The sequence below is a fragment of the Schistocerca gregaria genome, chromosome 5 (assembly GCF_023897955.1).
Source record: "Schistocerca gregaria isolate iqSchGreg1 chromosome 5, iqSchGreg1.2, whole genome shotgun sequence".
Classification (NCBI taxonomy): Eukaryota; Metazoa; Arthropoda; class Insecta; order Orthoptera; family Acrididae; genus Schistocerca; species Schistocerca gregaria.
Window position 1 is genome coordinate 331966836 of NC_064924.1, and position 19824 is coordinate 331986659.

General features: G+C 46.3%; 1 protein-coding gene across 2 annotated transcripts in view; it reads left to right on the top strand.

Annotated features, from left to right (window-relative positions):
• The window catches only part of LOC126272196 (pleckstrin homology domain-containing family F member 2-like), a 148334-nt gene that overhangs the window by 102742 nt on the left and 25768 nt on the right, over positions 1 to 19824 (top strand). For both annotated transcript variants that reach the window (XM_049974876.1, XM_049974875.1), the window contains exon 8: positions 18261 to 18361. In XM_049974876.1, the coding sequence (XP_049830833.1) occupies positions 18261 to 18361 (101 nt within the window). The remainder of the gene's footprint in view (positions 1 to 18260; positions 18362 to 19824) is intronic.

The following is a 19824-nucleotide window of genomic DNA, read 5'->3' on the forward strand; positions in this document are numbered from 1 at the left end:
TCTCACAATATATTGAATGAAATTGTCTCATTATCTAGCGATGAACAAGAAAACATTGTGAAATCTATTGAGGAGGCACCATATTTTTCTCTTTTTGTAGATGAGACTTTCGGCATATCGGTGAAGGAACAACCATCCATACGTTTCAGATATGTCGATAAAAAATCTTTAAGTTGAAGTAGTTTTTACGAGCTTTTATGAAGTAGCTGCAGCAAGTTCTAGGGCATTGTTAGAAGTTGTCCAGGATATCAATAGACATTTATCCTTCGACATAAAATACTGTTGTGGTCAATGTTATGAAGGTGCAAGCAATGCCAGTGGACATTTAATAAGATTACAAAGTAGGATTACTCAGTTGGAACCAAGATATATATTAAGTTATTCACCAAAGAGGCTAGTGGTGTTTCAGTCACTACAAGTAGACAACGAAGATGGTGTTGAAAAATACGTTCGCAGACTGACTTTGCGACCATTCTGTCCTTTAGGGTTGTGTGTCAGGGTACAATCACTACAAGTGGTAGAAAGTAATTATCACATTCTCTTGAAATAATTGGAAGATCTGCCAGAAGAAAAATATGAAGTCGGTGGGGAGGTTAGTGAATATTTTTCAAACCTGCATCAATTCAGATTTTTTATTTCCCAGAAAATGTTAATTCCAGTTTTCTCCAGGACTGAACAACTTCAGTCTACTTTTCAGAAGAAATCTTTGTCATACCAAGAAATAAAAACATTGGTGGAAACTTTGTCTGCTAGTTTAGCTTCACAAAGGGATATATTTTTTGAGTTGTGAAATGAGACCATTAGGAAAGTGGAGGAAGGTAACATTGATGAACCAGTTTCGCTTAGGAAAGGAAGATGCCAAAACACTACGATGAAGGTAGTGATCCTCATATATATCAAATGGCTGAGGAAATGGCAAACAGATATTTTTTTAAAAAAAATAATTGATGTGGCTGTGGATTCATTAAATCATAGATTTGACTTAGGAGTCCTGGACCTTATTTCACAACCTGAAGCTTTTGCTATCAGTCAAATCAGTGCTGATTGAATCCTGCAGTTTTATAGGGCCGACTTTGATAAAGACAAGATAACATTGCATAAGCACACCTTTCTAGATGTGTGCAGAACAGAGAAAGAGAAAGTGGCCAACTTGGCAGAAACGACAAATATTTTAAACAGAGAAAATGGTGGTCCCATGCATGAAATGCCAACAGAATTTGTGAATTTGTGAAGTTTGTTCTGATGATTTTAACTATACCTGTTACTTCTAGTACCTCTGAGTGGTCGTTTTCAGCACTTAGACAATTGAAAACACTTTTGTGGTCAACAATGACAAAAAAGATGAATTATTTGACAGTTTTACATGTTTGTAAAGAAATGATCAAAAAAATACTGATATTACCAAAATTGCAAACAAATTCATATGTGCAAATGACCTAAGAAGGAAAGTGTTTTAAACTGAAAGCTAATTATGTCATTATCATTATTTGGTACGAAAGTACCACAAACCGTCAGCTGGCTTGTGGAGTATGGATGTAGATGTAGAAGTGAGTTATTTTGTAGTTCTGTTCACAAATAAATCTTTGCATCATTTTGTCTCCAATAAATTAAAACTGTCTGAAGATTTTTTTCATTTTAATTTTTATGCATGAGTTATCTTTTCATTGTTGCCTCTTGCAGTCACTGTGTATTCAAGTTGTTTAAAGTATACGATACCTGATCCATATATAACTTGCATTTAGTTAGTGAATTAAAAGTTGAAAAGAGAGAAAGAATTTAATACAGAAAAAAATGGATTAATATTACAATTACATATTTCGAGAATATTCATTACGGTATCCTTATAGTCCAAACCCACTAGAGCAATAGCCGCCTTGTGGGCCAGAGCCTGTCACAGAAGCCTTTGTGTGGGCAGATGAGCGGTCGATGAGTTCCTTTGGTCCCAGGGTTGCCCCTAGTACTCATTTCAAACTGAGTAGACCTCAGAAACGTACGGCTTTTCAGGTGCAAATGGATGTATTGTTAGGGCCTGCAGTGCGGACCGGCTTGGTGCTTAAGTGGCATTCAAATTAAAATTAAAAAAAAAAAAAAAAAAAAAATAAGATATGTGCAAAAATAAACACAAAAATATGTATACGATATACAGTAAAGTCAAATGCATAGAAATGATAAGACGAACACTGTTTTGTAGAATCAGTCAATGCTAAATTGAGTTTAGCACAGAGTATGTAAACAATGCTTGTCCTTATCACCTCTCATACCACTTTGATTGCAGTATGTTTCTCGGACATTACAAAAGTGCAGTGCAGATTAGTTTTTACAAAACAACAACAACGATGAAAATGTATACCAAATATCACATTTAGGTAGAAAATTATCCATTCTTGATGTCTAGTGTATCTGAGACTGTATAATGCAAATTTTTCTCCATATTTAATTTTTGTCATATCTTTATTTGGCAACACAGTCAATTATCCACTACGAAATAATGGTGTAATAATCAGGAGTCTGCTCAGTTTAGCATAACAGTTACAGACGTTTGCAGTGTCACAAGTGAATGCTATTCTGAAGGGAAAAGTTGTAACAGCAACTATCAACGTGAAAAAGAAGATGGTAATAAAATTGCCATAAATGTAATTAGGCCTGTTAACATCACAGACTACTAAATGATGGCACAGATTATCTGTTGGGTGTAAATGATGAAACTGAAAAGTTCTTTGTCTGAAAGTGTTATAACCTTTAATCACCAATAATTGCATGGATAATCAAACACACACACACTTAGAAAGAATAGCTGGTTACATAACAACAACTCAGTATCTCTTATTTGACTGCCATGCCGTGACATGCGGCCAGCGCCGTTCGTAGCTAGGTGGCGCTCCCGCGCTCAGCCGAGTTGCGGAGCGCCTCTATTGCCTTAGGCACGTACTGTCGTGGCGGCACTGTTAAATGTGGTGGCACTGTCACAACACTTTTCCCCCCAGTGAAAAAAAAATCACTTCCTTGGAGACATGGACAGTGCGGAGACATCCATGCCCTTTTGTGAGGCCCCGAGAAGATCCCGCGGAGAGACACTAGAGTATGGTCGAAAATGTTCAGGATGGAAGCTTGTGTGTGGCACGTGCCTCCTGGACGAGATGATGGGTAAAAACTCAAGAGCAGCATCCATAGGTGTCGTGGACCTGGGGGTGTGCTCCAGCATGATGGGTCCCCGAGAAGGCAGCGTCGCGATTGGGGCTGGTTCCGGCGTACTCGGAAGCGGTGGTGATGTCGACTGCGTCAACACGTACGGTAGATCGGCAGCAGCGACAGGACAGGCGTCTCGGGCTGGTGGAGGCGAAGGAAGGGGCAGTAGCACCGGCATGGCCACCACTCGTGGGCGCATCTGGTCGTAATGGCGAACAACGATGCCGTCATCTGCACGTATTTCACAAAGCCGGCGGCCGCGAAGAGCCTTGACCACCTCTGGAATCCATTTAGGGCGAGATCTATACCCTCGTACCAATACGTCGGCGCCCACCGAGTATTTTCTCGCACTAGGGGACCCAGCACAAGACCTGACAGGGTGATGCAGGGCTGCGATCACCCAGAGGCGTGAAGCGATAAGAACTCGGAAATTGCAGCAGAGAGTCATCTGTGGAAAAATCACAAAGGAATTTTTTCATCTGGCTTTTGAAAGTGCGGACAAGGCGCTCGACGTCCCCATTCAATTGCGGATGGAAGGGCGGTGCTGTAACATGATGAATTCCTTCCTTGTCCAGTACAAAAATCAAGGAAGGCGTGCGAAGAGAACTGAGGGCCATTGTCCGTAACAATTGTGGATGGAAGACCTTCTAGCGCAAAGATTTTGGACAAAGCCAGCTTCGTTGCCGCAGTGGTGGGCGACGGACATCGAACAACAAACGGAAACTTCAGAAGGCGTCAATCAACAGTAGCCAATAAGTACCAGGGAGGGGCCGGCAAAGTCAGCGTGCACCCGTTCCCATGGCTGCGCCGGATCAGGCCATGGAGAGGGCATTGTACGAGGTGCAGCCAGTTGTTGAGCACACTGACCACACGCAGCAACCATGTGGGCGATGTCCGAATCAATACCGGGCCAATAAACGTGCCTGCGGGCCAGGGACTTAGTCCGAGGAATACCCCAATGGCCTTCATGCAACAGTTTGAGAACATCTTTGCGAAGAGACGCTGGCACCATGACCCATGGAGACGCGCCATCTGTGGCCAGAAGAACACCACCATCACGAACAGACAGATGAAGGGGCAAGGCATGGTAGTTGCGAAGGGGATCCGATGCCCGGCCCTTGGTGCTGTCCGGCCAACCTTGTTGAACAAAACTGATCACCTGACGCACGACCGGGTCCCGTGCAGTAACCGACATGACCTGTGAACCTGTAAGTGGAAAACCCTCGACCGCACGACGTTCTTCCTCATCAATGTGGAAACAGAGTAGTTCATCACGATCGAAAACCAGGTCGGGGCCCATCGGCAATCGCAACAATGTGTCAGCGTTGGTGTGCTGGGCCGTGGGGCGATAGTGAATCTCGTAGTGAAAACGAGACTCGTATAAGGCCCAACATTGCAGGCGGTGAGCTGCCTTATCCAGAAGCGACGCCGATGGGCTTAACAGAGACCAGCGGTTTGTGGTCGGTGATGAGGTGAAACTTAGAACCATACAAAAAAATGCTGAACTTTTTTAGAGCATAAATGATAGCGAGTGCCTCCTTTTCGATTTGAGAGTAACGCCGTTGCGCATCGTTGAGGGTCTTGGAAGCATAGGCGATGGGTCGTTCCGACCCATCCTCATACCGATGGGCGAGAACAGCCCCTAGGCCATACTGTGACGCGTCAGTCGCCAGAACCAAGTGCTGACCTGGATAGAATGTGGCAAGACAAGGTGCCTTCAGGCGGACGAAAGCCTACTCATACTCGTCGGACCAATGGAAAGGGACGTTTTTGCGTAACAGCTGATGCAGAGGATGAGCTACCACCGCCGCTGATGGAATGAATTTGTGATAATTAGCAATCTTGCCTAGAAACGCCTGAAGGTCTTTGACCGTAGACGGCCGGGGTAGAGCGTTAATGGCCGCAACGTGCTGACGTAGAGGATGTATACCCTCACGGGACAAGTGGAAACCAAGATACACAATGGAGTGTTGGAAGAACTGTGACTTGTCCAGATTGCACCTCAACCCAGCCGAATGCAAAATCCGAAACAGTGAACGAAAATTGCGAAGGTGCTCCTCAGTGGAGGCCCCCGTGACAACAATGTCATCCAGATAGTTTATGCAGCCGGAAACGTAAGCCGTGAGCTGTTCCAAAAACCGCTGAAAAATGGCCAGTGCGCTAGCGACGCCAAATGGTAACCGCTGGTACTGATACAACCGACAAGGAGTGTTGATGATGAGAAATTCCTTGGAAGAAGCATCCAATGGCAACTGATGGTACGCCTCTGATAAGTCAAGTCTGGAAAAGAACTGGCCCCCAGAAAGCTTGGTAAATAACTCCTCAGGACGGGGAAGAGGATAAGTGTTAATGAAGCTCTGAGCATTGACAGTGGCTTTAAAATCACCACACAATGGCAGACTCCCATTTGGTTTAGAAACCACCACTATTGGCGATGCTCATTCGCTGGAGGTAACAGGAAGGAGAACCCTTGAAGCTGTTAACCTGTCTGTCTTAGCCTTGACAGGTGCACGCAACGCCACTGGAATAGGGTGTGCCCGGAAAAACTTAGGCCGAGCTGTAGATTTAAGAGTAATGTGGGCTTCAAAATCCTTGGCACGACCCGGACCAGCAGAGAACATGGATGAAAATTCAGAACACAATCCATCCAGCTGTTGATACGGAATATCCTCAGATACGGGGTGCACATCATCATCAATGGAGAACCCGAACAACTGGAAAGCATCATAACCAAACAGGTTTTCAGTGCCCGCATGATCCACCACATAAAACGTGAGGGGCCTAACAACAGACTTGTAGGCAGTGGAAGCATCAAACTGGCCAATGATAGGAATTTTCTGTTTATTATAAGTTCTCAGATTTCGTGTAACTGGAGACAAGGGAGGGGAGCCCAACTCCAAATACGTGCAAGAATTAATGAGAGTTACTGCAGAGCCAGTGTCCACTTGCATGCGAATGTCTTTATCCAAAACACGAACAGTAACAAACAACTTATTTGTTTGAGAAAGCACACAGTTAACATCCAAATCCGATGCCTCGTCCTCATTGACAGGAACTTGAGGGGACTGACACACAGAAGCAATGTGGCCTTTGTGAATTACATGTGGCCCAACGTTTTGGACACTTGGCCCTGCTGTACGAAACAACGTGGACAAGAAGGAAGTGCGGAACGAACCTGCTTCTGTGGTTGCTGTTATCGCTGCTAGCGTTGCGGCCCAACGCGACAATTACGCGAGTGAACCGCCGCCACATCTTCGTTCTCCTGTGAAACAGGCAAATTGTCCATGTCGAAAGTTGACTGTACAGCGCCTACATCACACCACGCGTCTATTTGCGCGCCAGCAGCTTGAGACACTTCAAAGGATTGAGCGATGCTTAGAACGCCGAAAGCCAAGGAGTGTTGCCGCAAACACTTCTCATAATCCTCCCAGTCTTCAGCGGCCTCCTTGTAAGGAGGGAATGGAGGCGGAGAAGAGGAAGACAGACAATGAGTAAGCGACGTCGACAATGCCTGAATAGCAGCCGTCAGCTGTGTTTGTTGTTCAATGAGCGCTTGCATAAGCTGTTCCATGTCTGCCCCGTCACGAACACACAAATCCACAACGCAGTGAAAATATCCGTCCTCGTCGCCAAAAAAGTGTTATAACCTTTAATCACCAATAATTGCGTGGATATTCAAACACACTCACTTAGAAACAATAGCTGGTTACATGATAACAACTCAGTATCTCTTATTCGACTGCCGTGCCATGACATGCGGCTGGCGCCATTCGTAGCTAGGTTGCGCTCCCGCGCTCAGCCGAGTTGCGGAGCGCCTCTATCGCCGTTTGCACGTACTGTCGTGGCGGCACTGTTAAGTGTCGTGGCACTGTCACAACACAAAGAATCTTTCAGCTTGGAGGGAAGTGATTTGATATTGGAGGTGGCTAACCAAAAGTATAGTGTGACACAAAACTATATGCACGTCTGAAGGTGTAAGTTGTATTCAGTTCATGGTGTAAGAAACACACAGTTGTTGCCAGCATGTATTCATAACTAAGAAAACATGAAAACATGTGACAATAGCTGCTTGAGCTTATTGTCGATATGATGATAGCACTGGAATGTAATAATATAGCTTTTCAGAGACATGGGAAAAAGAGGAAAATCAAACAGTGGAAAGCCTTGTTAAGTGAAGATAAATGAAAGATTTTAAGTTTTTGTGAAATAATGGATCAAAGTACATCAGGAAAACAAAAGGAATTAGTAAGTGCAACAGACAAAAAGGGACTTCCTGAATAAATGCTGTGGTCAGGGTTATGACAGTTGTGCCAATATGTCAAGCATACACAAAGCTATCAGAATGAGAATTCAACAAAGGGCTGCAAAATCATTGCATTGTGCAGTGCACACTTTAAGTCTAGTACGTAACAATTCTCCACGTGTAATTCAAGAAGTCAGATCCTTTATGACACAGTAAACAACATGTTTGTCTTCGAGATACCAGTCTGTAAAAGCCTTTGTTAGGCTTACGTCTACAAGGCTACTTAAGGCTCTGTAAAAAATAATGTTGACATTTAAGTAAAGGGAAGAAAGAGAACAAGCTGTTGTTATGAAAAACCAATTAGACAAATATGAATTCATTTTGTAGATAGCATTGCAATCAAAGCTTTCCAATTTAGCGTCTCAAATTACGCAGTCGGAAAATGTAGAGCTTGGTGAAGCATGTTTTCTTGTTCAGATGGAGCTGATAATTTATCTTGCTGTCAACACAATTTTTAAGAAGCATTGTAGTCGTCTACGTCTTTGGAAAAGAAATGAGACATTTTAATCGCTGTTTGGACATCATTGTAGCCAAGTAAAAGAGCAAATTTGAAGGTATGCATAATGTTAATCATTTCTTCAAAATGATTTTTCCAAGATTTATAAATTCTGCTTCCAATGAAGAAATTTAAAGTGCAGTAGGAATTCTTCAAAATGAATATGAGGAGGATTTACCCAGTAAATTCCCAGAGCAAAAAGCTTTATAAAAAATAATAATAAATAAAAAATTAAGAAATAGCCTCATTAACCTTAGTAGTTGATAAACAAAACTATTAATAACAGAGAATTCAGTTGTAGCTGTAATGTTCCAGATTAATGCAAATCTATTTCTGTTGCTGTTTCTTTGACTGAACACTTATTTTTAGAGCTCTTAACTATAAAGAACTATCTGTGGAATTCTATAACTCAAGACAAACCCTCTGCAGCATCCAGAGTCGTCTTTTGATGTCAGTGAAATAATCAGTATCTTCCATCGCAGAAATTATGTCGCCTGGTCCAATTTCACTAGAGGTCAAGGTGAATAGGCCTATGCTTACTGATGTCTGTGAATCACTATAACATGTTTAATTTTTAATAACATTTATCAGTATTAATAATTTTGTTTAATACTTTAAATGTAGTAAACAAAGGATCTCTTTGTGTGTATTACATGGGATTTTACAGTACACTCCATTAAATTTCTGTTTCTACCTGCTATAATGAAAGTTATGTTAGTTAATCATAGGTTATACATTTTATGTTAAGGGGTCAGGTTTTCTATTTTTGCAGATGGCCCCCTATCACATACACTCCTGGAAATTGAAATAAGAACACCGTGAATTCATTGTCACAGGAAGGGGAAACTTTATTGACACATTCCTAGGGTCAGATACATCACATGATCACACTGACAGAACCACAGGCACATAGACACAGGCAACAGAGCATGCACAATGTCGGCACTAGTACAGCGTATATCCACCTTTCGCAGCAATGCAGGCTGCTATTCTCCCATGGAGACGATCGTAGAGATGCTGGATGTAGTCCTGTGGAACGGCTTGCCATGCCATTTCCACCTGGCGCCTCAGTTGGACCAGAGTTCGTGCTGGACGTGCAGACCGCGTGAGACGACGCTTCATCCAGTCCCAAACATGCTCAATGGGGGACAGATCCGGAGATCTTGCTGGCCAGGGTAGTTGACTTACACCTTCTAGAGCACGTTGGGTGGCACGGGATACATGCGGACGTGCATTGTCCTGTTGGAACAGCAAGTTCCCTTGCCGGTCTAGGAATGGTAGAACAATGGGTTCAATGACGGTTTGGATGTACCGTGCACTATTCAGTGTCCCCTCGACGATCGTCAGAGGTGTACGGCCAGTGTAGGAGATCGCTCCCCACACCATGATGCCAGGTGTTGGCCCTGTGTGCCTCGGTCGTATGCAGTACTGATTGTGGCGCTCACCTGCACGGCGCCAAACACGTATACGACCATCATTGGCACCAAGGCAGAAGCGACTCTCATCGCTGAAGACAACACGTCTCCATTCGTCCCTCCATTCACGCCTGTCGCGACACCACTGGAGGCAGGCTGCACGATGTTGGGGCGTGAGCAGAAGACGGCCTAACGGTGTGCGGGACCGTAGCCCAGCTTCATGGAGACAGTTGCGAATGGTCCTCGCCGATACCCCAGGAGCAACAGTGTCGCTAATTTGCTGGGAAGTGGCGGTGCGGTCCCCTACGGCACTGCGTAGGATCCTACGGTCTTGGCGTGCATCCGTGCGTCGCTGCGGTCCGGTGCCAGGTCGACGGGCACGTGCACCTTCCGCCGACCACTGGCGACAACATCGATGTACTGTGGAGACCTCACGCCCCACGTGTTGAGCAATTCGGCGGTATGTCCACCCGGCCTCTCGCATGCCCACTATACGCCCTCGCTCAAAGTCCGTCAACTGCACATACGGTTCACGTCCACGCTGTCGCGGCATGCTACCAGTGTTAAAGACAGCGATGGAGCTCCGTATGCCACGGCAAACTGGCTGACACTGACGGCGGCGGAGCACAAATGCTGCGCAGCTAGCGCCATTCGACGGCCAACACCGCGGTTCCTGGTGTGTCCGCTGTGCCGTGCGTGTGATCATTGCTTGTACAGCCCTCTCGCAGTGTCCGGAGCAAGTATGGTGGGTCTAATACACCGGTGTCAATGTGTTCTTTTTTCCATTTCCAGGAGTGTACATTATGCCTCTTGGTCGGTGGGTTAGTCCAAGTACATTTGAACTCGAGTTCGATCTTATTTCTGTTGCTTTCAAGTCAGCTGTGTTAGTGAATGAGCTAGGGCAGTCTCAATGTATGCTTATAGTACCGGTATATTTTACTTTATCACAGCACAGATCTTTGACACTGGCAGTGTCCATTAATGATTATAAGTGAAAGGTGATCATTCTAAAAAATATTGAAACTTCCCAGAAAACATATACTGCATTCTGCCATTGATATGCACCCATAGAAATTTGCAAAATCGGCGACCTTGACATGTATTAAACAATTTTTTGGAAAAAGTTAGCAACAACCACATTGTTGTAAACCCAGAGGCTTTGTTAATTGTTCAGAGTAAGGTGAACAATAAAAATCATTGTTACCATAAAGTGTAACAGGAAAATAAAAAGTACTAACTTACTTACTGCGTTGGTCACACAAACAGCATTTGGTCTTGGGCCCTCCAAACAGCCTCCTCCAGTGTCCTCGGGTTGTGTATTCTTCTTCAGACAGTTCCCACATACTCATATCCTCTCTGATGTGATCAACCCATTGGAGCCGTGGTCTTTTGCCTCTAATATCTTCCTCCATTACCTGCCTGATGCTCTGGCCTTCTTGACGCATCTCCTTTCTTTGATCACTGCCACAATGTCCATCAACTTGTAGAGCTCCTGCAATTCATAGTTCTTTCTTTTCCTCCATTCATCTCCATTCTTCACTGGGCCAAAAATCTGTCTGAGAACGGCATTCTCAAATGTCAGGAGTTTTCTTCTAATAATTTCCGGGTATGCAGCCGGATCCCGTCGACATTCTGCCACGATATTGAAAAAGATGGCACTTTACCATTTCTAGACGTGCTAGTATGCCGTAAAAATGATGGGTCATTAGGACATTCTGTGTACAGGAAACCGACTCACACAGATCTGTATCTCCAGGCGTCAAGCTGCCACCACCCAGCACAAACAGCCGGTGTTCTCAGTACCTTAATACATAGAGCGCATGTAATATCGGACGATGAAAACCTCCACGCAGAATTAGAACACTTGGAGAAGGATTTTAAAGAGAATGGCTACACTTCACGCCAAATAAGAAAGGCCATGGCAACTGTCATAACAAGAAGCAGCGCACTGAGGACGCTGATGACGATGTTAAATCAACTGCGTTTCTTCCATACGCCGGGAATGTGTCGTCGAAAATAGGCCGATTACTGAAGAAGAATAAAATCAAGGTTATCTTCTGTCCACCAGCAAAGAACCGGGCCCTGGTTGGACTGTTAAAGACGATTTACAACTGAAGAAAGCAGGCGTCTACAAAATTCCCTGTGAATGTGGCTCTGCATATATTGGCCAGACGACAAGAACTGTCCACGAACGATGTACGGAACATGAAAGATACACCCGTCTGCGGCAACCGTCAAAATCGGCAGTAGCAGAGCACTGTATTTCATTGGGACATTCAATGGAATACAATGGAACAAAAATTTTAGCTCCGGTTTCCAGATTTTGGGATTCCGTAATCAAGGAATCAGTGGAAATACGTCTTGCCGATAATCTTATAAATCGTGACAACGGCTTTCAACTGGATAAAACTTGGAATCCTGTTATTAAAATTATACATTCACAGCGGAATAGACAGCGTCATTCGATACTCAATGACTAGATGATCTTTTACTTTCACCACCGAGGGCAGCACGTACAACTCGGCTATGCCGCGCATGTCAACACGTGCGCGAGAATCGGTATAAATACCGCGACTGCACCTGGGCTCTTCAGTAGTTGTGTACTCACCTGATGATGGCCGGACGTCTCTGGGCCGAAATGTCGTGGCAGAATGTCGACGGGATCCGGCTGCATACCCGGAAATTATTAGAAGAACAAATACGCCGGGAAAATTTCAGAAGTCACGTCAGGAGTTTTCTTTCCATCTTTTGGGTGATGGTCCAGGTCTCTGCTTCATATAAGGCTTAAAGTTGTATTATTGTCTTGTAGATCTTGGTCTTTGAGGATCTTGATAGAAGCTGGGACTTTTAACAGCTTTCCCAGACCAAACCTTGACCTGTTTCCTGCTTTTATTTGTGTGGTAATTTCCTGGTCTAATCTTGTTCCTTTCATTGAGTATAGCCCCAAGATATTTAAAGTCCTTTCCCCTTTCACAGACTTCTTCCTTTAGTATAGGGCAGATGACAGACTCCTTCCCTTCTTCTGGGATCCTTTCCTCCCTCCAAATGAAGCAGATTAAGTGGTATAGTCTCGCTTGTCGAGTAACTCTTCCCTCCTTCAGCGGCTCTGCAGGTATGCCATTTATTCCTGGTGCCTTCCTCCTCTCTTACCTCTTCCATGCTTGGTAGTTCATACTCCCCAAATGGTACAGTATCTCTGTTTTCTCTACATGGTTATTCTTCTCCATTTTCTGTTGTAGCACTCATGGTGTTTACATCCACTTTCAGGAGGTTTTCGAAGTAGTTTTTCCATTCCTCCATAGTTTTCATTTCATCTGTGATTATCTGTACTTCCTGACCTCTGATCACGTCAATCCTTGGATTGTATCCTTTCTTGAAGATCCTGACTGTACTGTAAAAGTCTATTGTATTTCCTACTGTCCGGTCTTCTTCTGCCAGTTTTATTTTACTGTTTATGAACCTTCACTTTTCTGTTTGAAGGACTTGTCTTGCTTCTGTAGCTGCTTCCATGTTTCCTTGTTCTTTTATACTGTTTGTTTTCCAGCCATAACAGTTTCACTGTTTTTCTCGTGCTGTTATGGCTTTTTATCCTCTCCTGTATGGTTGTCACCACAAGGTAATGGTCTGATCTTATTTCTGCAATGCACACAGCAGCTTGTTGATCATGACCACATAGAGTGCTTCACAGTGGTTGCAGCCAATTTGGAAGACCACATGTCTCAGTTCACAGGTGACCTGCCCTTGATGTGGTTGGAAATTTCTGCAACAGGACAGGAGTAGGTGGTAACAGGAGGATGTATGGGACATGTCTTGCATCTAGGTCTATTACAGAGGCAAGGGCAATGGGACAAGGGGTTTTGAGCAGAGGTGGAATTTGAAAGGACCAGAATATTGTATAGTTGGGTGAGTGGTGGAATGCCACTGTGGGTGGATTGGGAGGATAAGGGGGAGCATATTTGTCATTTCCAGCATGATGAGGGGTGGTTGAAATCCTGACAGAGTGAATGATTCTGTTGTTCCAGTCCTGCATGGTACTGAGTCACAAGAGGGCACTCCTTTCTGGCCAGTCAGTGGATATGTGGTGGGTGTAGATGACTGGGGAGACAGTCATCACGAGATCTGTTTCTAGACAAGATGGAGAAGGAAACTGTGATCCGGGAAGGCCTATGTGAAATCCTTGGCATATTTGAAGAGGGATTGCACATCCCTACAGATGTGACAACCACGGGTTGTTAGGTTCTGTGGAAAGGACTTCTGTGTGAAATGGATGGCAGCTGTTGATGTGGAGGTACAGTTGCTGATTAGTAGGTTAGGTGTTGACTGAGGTAGTGATTTAGCTATCTGTAAGGGAGAGGTCAACATTGTGGAAGAGGGTCATGCTGCTTATGACACAAAGCAATGAACTCTCATGGAGAGTAGCTGCAGCACCCTGTTTCCCACATTCTTTCTGCTGATTTAATTATTACTGGACCACCCAATTTATCCCACCACCTTCTTTCACCCACATATGTTTTCTAGTTTTTTCTTGGTCCTGCATGCACCATAAATATGATATTGCAACTTGTATGCAACAGCCCTCCTCATCCCTTGTTCACGCATGCAATGTACTGGCCTCGCTGAAGCTGTTTGCAGCCACTGCCCCTTCTCTCCACTTGTATTGACCCTCAACACACCCCACTCAGTTCTTGTCTCTTTGTTTTTTGACTGTGATTTCATGTTGCTATTATTTCTTTTTCACTAATTATTTTAAACTGTACTTTGTCGAGTTTCACCATAATTTCTTCCGTATACTACATCTGATTTCATCTTTTATTAGTTTTTCGAGATATTCTCATGATTTTTCTGAGATTTTTTAAATCCTCCATTATGGATACCTGCTTCTGCCAGCTGTGCCAATTCTCTTTTCCTAGCCATAGCCCTGTCCCACATATTGTTTTTGCATTATTGCTAGCTAAAGGAATCCCTCAAAATGGCCTGGCTATCAAATTACCCATCTACGGCTGCATCTCATCCTTCCACAATGACCTCCATCTGTACTAATTCTGTCAGTTTATAGTGTTCACTGAACAAGCCCTGCAGAACCTCATAAATCAGATCCATAGCCTCCTCACACTAACTCTGCTCCATCTGTAAAATCCTCTTGCTCTGCAATCCTGAATTCCTATATCCCATCTCCCAGATTGAAACCCCCCTCCCCATCAGAAAATTCATCCATTCACGTCATACTCCCACTTTGGACTACCACTATGTACCACTACAAGAGGCTCCATCAAAGCTCGCTCACATCACATTGTAACTATTGAACCCTTCCTTGCAGACCTACTTCATCTTCCACAGGCAGAATCTCCTCCTGTCACATTATAGAACCCAGAGCCTAAACAGACCCACAGTTCAGTTAAGAACCTGTTCTCCAGAAGCCTCATTCCCACAGAAATATCAGTCCTTTGCAGAATTCTGTAGCCTCAGGCCTTGCCTTACCATCATACCTCAAATTACTTAACCTAAAAAAACCACCTCACATCCGCAAAAAGAATTGCAATCCAATATCGAAAAGCTTTTAATCCTAGCTGATGACAAAGATTCTCCACAATGGTTCTGAAACACAAAGATTTTCTGACTTAGAGGCTCCAGACATGTTCGTTTACAAGGCTAGACACAGAGATTGCATTACAGGAAGCTGGCAGGATCTTCAGTCTTTCTTCAAATACCTAGGTCCATTCCAAAACCTCTCCAGTGAGTCCCCCTGTCTCCTCACCACCTCCACTCCCCACACTTTTCTACCTGCTATGTGCTTGCTAAAATACATAAACCCAACCACCCAGGACGCCCCATTTTGGCTGGGTAGTGCATCCCCACAAAGAATCTGTGCCCATTTGTACCAACAATCTGTTACCCATAACCTACCCTCCTATATATGGAAGACAGTAATTATTTCCACGACCACCTCTCCACTGTTCCTGTTCCTTTACTACCTAACACCCTGCTTATAATTGTTGATGCCACTTCTCTCTACACTAATCTCTCCAATGCCCATGGCCATTACACCATTGAACAGTACCTGTCCCAATGCCTGACCAGCTCCAAACCTGGAATCTCACCAACAATTACTTCTCCTTTGAAGGCATCGCGTACAAGCAAATCCTTGGTACAGGAATAGGCACCCACATAGCACCATCCTTTGTCATCCTATTCGTGGACCATCTGGAGCAGTTCTTCATTTTCACTTGGAATCCCAAACGTGTGACCTGGTCCAGATTTATTGAAGAGACCCCCTTGATCTCGACAAGGACACTCTAGACATGTTTCTCCAGAACCTCAACACTTTCTCCTTCATTCACTTCACTCGACACCCCCCTCCCCCTTCCCCCCCTCAGCCCAGCAAGCCACCTTCCTCGAAGTGGACCTCCAACTCATGGATGATTACATCAGTTTCTGTGTCTACATAAAACCTACTAACTACCAGCTATACCTCCATTTTGACGACAGCCACCATTCCACACCGAGAAGCCCCTTCGATATGGCCTAGCCACCCCATATTTCTGAAAAGAAGTTCAATTCAAAGTATGCCAAAGATCTCAATGAGGTCTTCACTGACCAAAATTTCGTGTCACACAGTGTCCAAAAACAGAGCTCCCAAGCTTGGCTGCTTGTCATCTACCGTCCCCTTCGTGACCATTGATTGGCCACTGAGAAGTTACCACTTCTGAGTTAGGAGGACTGGAGCAATTGAATCACATTCTCCGTTAGGCTCTTGAGTAACTCTCGTCACAACCAAAATGAGAAAACAGCTGTCCTCTGCACTCTTCCCACAGCGGCACTTTGACTGATTTAGGCGTGAGCCATTTGCACTGACATTAGCGTTTCTAAATTATGCAGGTGGAAACCTTCTCTGTGACATATACTTCGTTCCTGTAATCCACATGATGTCAGCTTTCACCAGTACCTGTCCCGCCTGCCTCTATCCCTTTCCCAGCTTTCACTCCTTCCTCACACAAGCCTTCTATTCTGCCAGCACATGTGGATTGCCCTTTCCCCTCTCCCCCCTCTCCCTCCCCCCTCTCCCTCCCCCCTCTCCCTCCCCCCTCTCCCTCCCCCCTCTCCCTCCCCCCTCTCCCTCCCCCCTCTCCCTCCCCCCTCTCCCTCCCCCTCTCCCTCCCCCTCTCCCTCCCCCTCTCCCTCCCCCTCTCCCTCCCCCTCTCCCTCCCCCTCTCCCTCCCCCTCTCCCTCCCCCTCTCCCTCCCCCTCTCCCTCCCCCTCCCCCTCTCCCTCCCCCTCTCCCTCCCCCTCTCCCTCCCCCTCTCCCTCCCCCTCTCCCTCCCCGCTCTCCCTCCCCGCTCTCCCTCCCCTGCTCTCCCTCCCCCCTCTCCCTCCCCCCTCTCCCTCCCCCTCTCCCTCACCCCTCTCCCTCCCCCCTCTCCCTCCCCCTCTCCCTCCCCCTCTCCCTCCCCCCTCTCCCTCCCCCCTCTCCCTCCCCCTCTCCCTCCCCCTCTCCCTCCCCCTATCCCTCCCCTCTCCCTCCCCCGCTCTCCCTCCCCCGCTCTCCCTCCCCCGCTCTCCCTCCCCCCTCTCCCTCCCCCTCTACCTCCCCCTCTCCCTCCCCCTCTCCCTCCCCCTCTCCCTCCCCCTCTCCCTCCCCCTCTCCCTCCCCCCTCTCCCTCCCCCCTCTCCCTCCCCCCTCTCCCTCCCCCCTCTCCCTCCCCCCTCTCCCTCCCCCCTCTCCCTCCCCCCTCTCCCTCCCCCCTCTCCCTCCCCCTCTCCCTCCCCCCTCTCCCTCCCCCCTCTCCCTCCCCCCTCTCCCTCCCCCCTCTCCCTCCCCCCTCTCCCTCCCCCCTCTCCCTCCCCCTCTCCCTCCCCCTCTCCCTCCCCCCTCTCCCTCCCCCTCTCCCTCCCCCTCTCCCTCCCCCCTCTCCCTCCCCCTCTCCCTCCCCCTCTCCCTCCCCCTCTCCCTCCCCCCTCTCCCTCCCACTCTCCCTCCCCCCTCCCCCTACCCCTCCCCCTCCACCTCCCGCTCCCCCTCCCCCCTCCCCCTCCACCTCCCGCTCCCCCTCCCCCCCTCCCCCTCCACCTCCCGCTCCCCCTCCCCCCCTCCCCCTCCACCTCCCGCTCCCCCTCCCCCCTCCCCCTCTCCCTCCCCCTCTCCCTCCCCCTCCCCCTCTCCCTCCCCCTCTCCCTCCCCCTCTCCCTCCCGCTCCCCCTCCTCCTCCCCCTCTCCCTCCCCCTCCCCCTCCCCCTCTCCCTCCCCCTCCCCCTCTCCCTCTCCCTCTCCCTCTCCCTCCCACTCCTCCTCTCCCTCTCCCCTCCTCCTTTCCTCTCTCATGCCCCCCCCAATCGCAAAGAGCATAGCAACTTGATATTGCACCTGGCACCCTATCCTGTCCTGTAAATGTTGTGGCACACTCACACAGGCGCCATTACAGCATCTCCAACCATCTGCAACCCTACGATCCTCCCTGCTACCTACCCCAGCCAAGTGCTACTCACTGCAATCGCTGTTTGATCTGCCACTTTGCCTTCTCCATGTAGTGAGTAGCAATCTATCCGTTTCATATTGTTGTTATTCGTTGTACCATGTCACATCGTCCTGTGAATAATAGTACTAGATTCAGATTTGTAGCAACAGTCTCATTCTTATTTGATCTGTTTTTGAGGAGATGGTATTGTTGAAGTTTGAAAAGATGTCCCTACATTGAATGTTGTGGAGAAACAGAAAATTCCTTAACAAAATAGATTGTCCCCAAATTTGTGACTGCTCTACTCTATTAAATATAGTAGGAAACATTGTAAGATGATTAAACTAGTTATAGTTTTTTTCTTTCTCTATGTGTACAGTACTATAACAGAGACTTACTTTGCATTACAGACTTAAAGGAAAGAAATGGATCTGGAGAATCATCAGGAGAAGAAGACTCAGATGAAGATGAGGAACCTAATCGTTCACAGCAAGAATCTACTCATGATGAGGTAAATGAAAGTGTCTGCTACATTTGCTCAGTTAATTTTAAAATTTTCTTTCTGAATCATTTTGATTTTTTTTTCCTTGCACCTAATATTGCTCTTAACGAAACTGAAACTTGTTTTACTCTTATGTACACTCTGATCACCCAGAAAACTATGACCACCGACCTACTATCAATATAAATCCGTTCAGGCGATAGGAGCATCACCTGGTGAGGAATGACTGCTGAACACACACACACACACACACACACACACACACACACACACACACACACACACACACACACACACACTGCTTGTAGTATCAATGAGCATGCTGTCCGTGTGTAGAATGGGGAAGGTGCATAATCTGTCCAAGTTTGACTGGCCCGGAGGCTTCACATGAACATTTCGGAAAGTGCATGACTTGTCAAGTGTTCAAGAATTGCTGTGTGGAGTATCTTCAGCATGTGGCGAAACCAAGGTGAAACCATGACCAGATGTCGTGGGGTTGGGCAGCCACCCTCATTACAGATGTTTGACATTGTAGGCTGAGCAGACTGGTAAAACAGGATAGGCGGAGCAAACTGTGGCGGAACTAGTATAAGACTTTAATACTGACCAGAGTACAAATCTCTGTGAATACACAGTGCACCCAACACTCCTTATGATCGGCCTCAACAGTCGACGACCCATGCGTGTACCAATGTTAACACCCATGACATTGGCAACTATGACTGAAATGGGCATCTGACGATCAGCACCGGAAATTGGCGCAGTGGCAGAGTGTTGTGTGGTCCAATGAGGCCCGATATCATCTTTATCATGCCGAATCGATTGTTTTCCAAGGGAACCACTCCTTGATACCTATACTGCAGCACAGAGATAAGCTCTGGGGACCATACATGTGGCTTTTAAGGGTCCCATGGAGCTTGTACAAGGCACCATGACAGTCAAGGAGGGTTGTGCACTGGTTACAGACCGCATACATCCCTTCATGACGATAACCTTTCCCAACGGCAGCAGCATTTTTCAACAAGATAATGTGCTGTGTCACAAGATCAGGAGTGTGATGGAGTGGTTTGAGGAACACAGTGGTGAATTCCAATTCGTCAGATCTGAACCTGATTGAACAGATTTGTGATGTGATTGAACATGCCCTCAGAGCTCTTCACCCACCTCTGTAAAATGTATGGGAATTAGGTGATGTGTTTGTAGATGTGGTGCCAACTCTCTCCAGGGACCTACCAAGGTCTCATTACTTCCATGCCATGATGAGTTGCTACTCTTATCCGTGCCAAAGGTGGACAAACCAGCTATTAGGTAGGTGGTCATAATGTCCTGACTGATCAGTGTATACATGTTTGTTTTTTCCTTGTGTCATGACGTAAGATAAAAGTAGACAAGTTGCATCAGTTAGGCAGTATCATAGGAGGCACATTAGATGCTGTGGTTAGTGCACTTGTTTGCAACTGTAAAATTTTCTA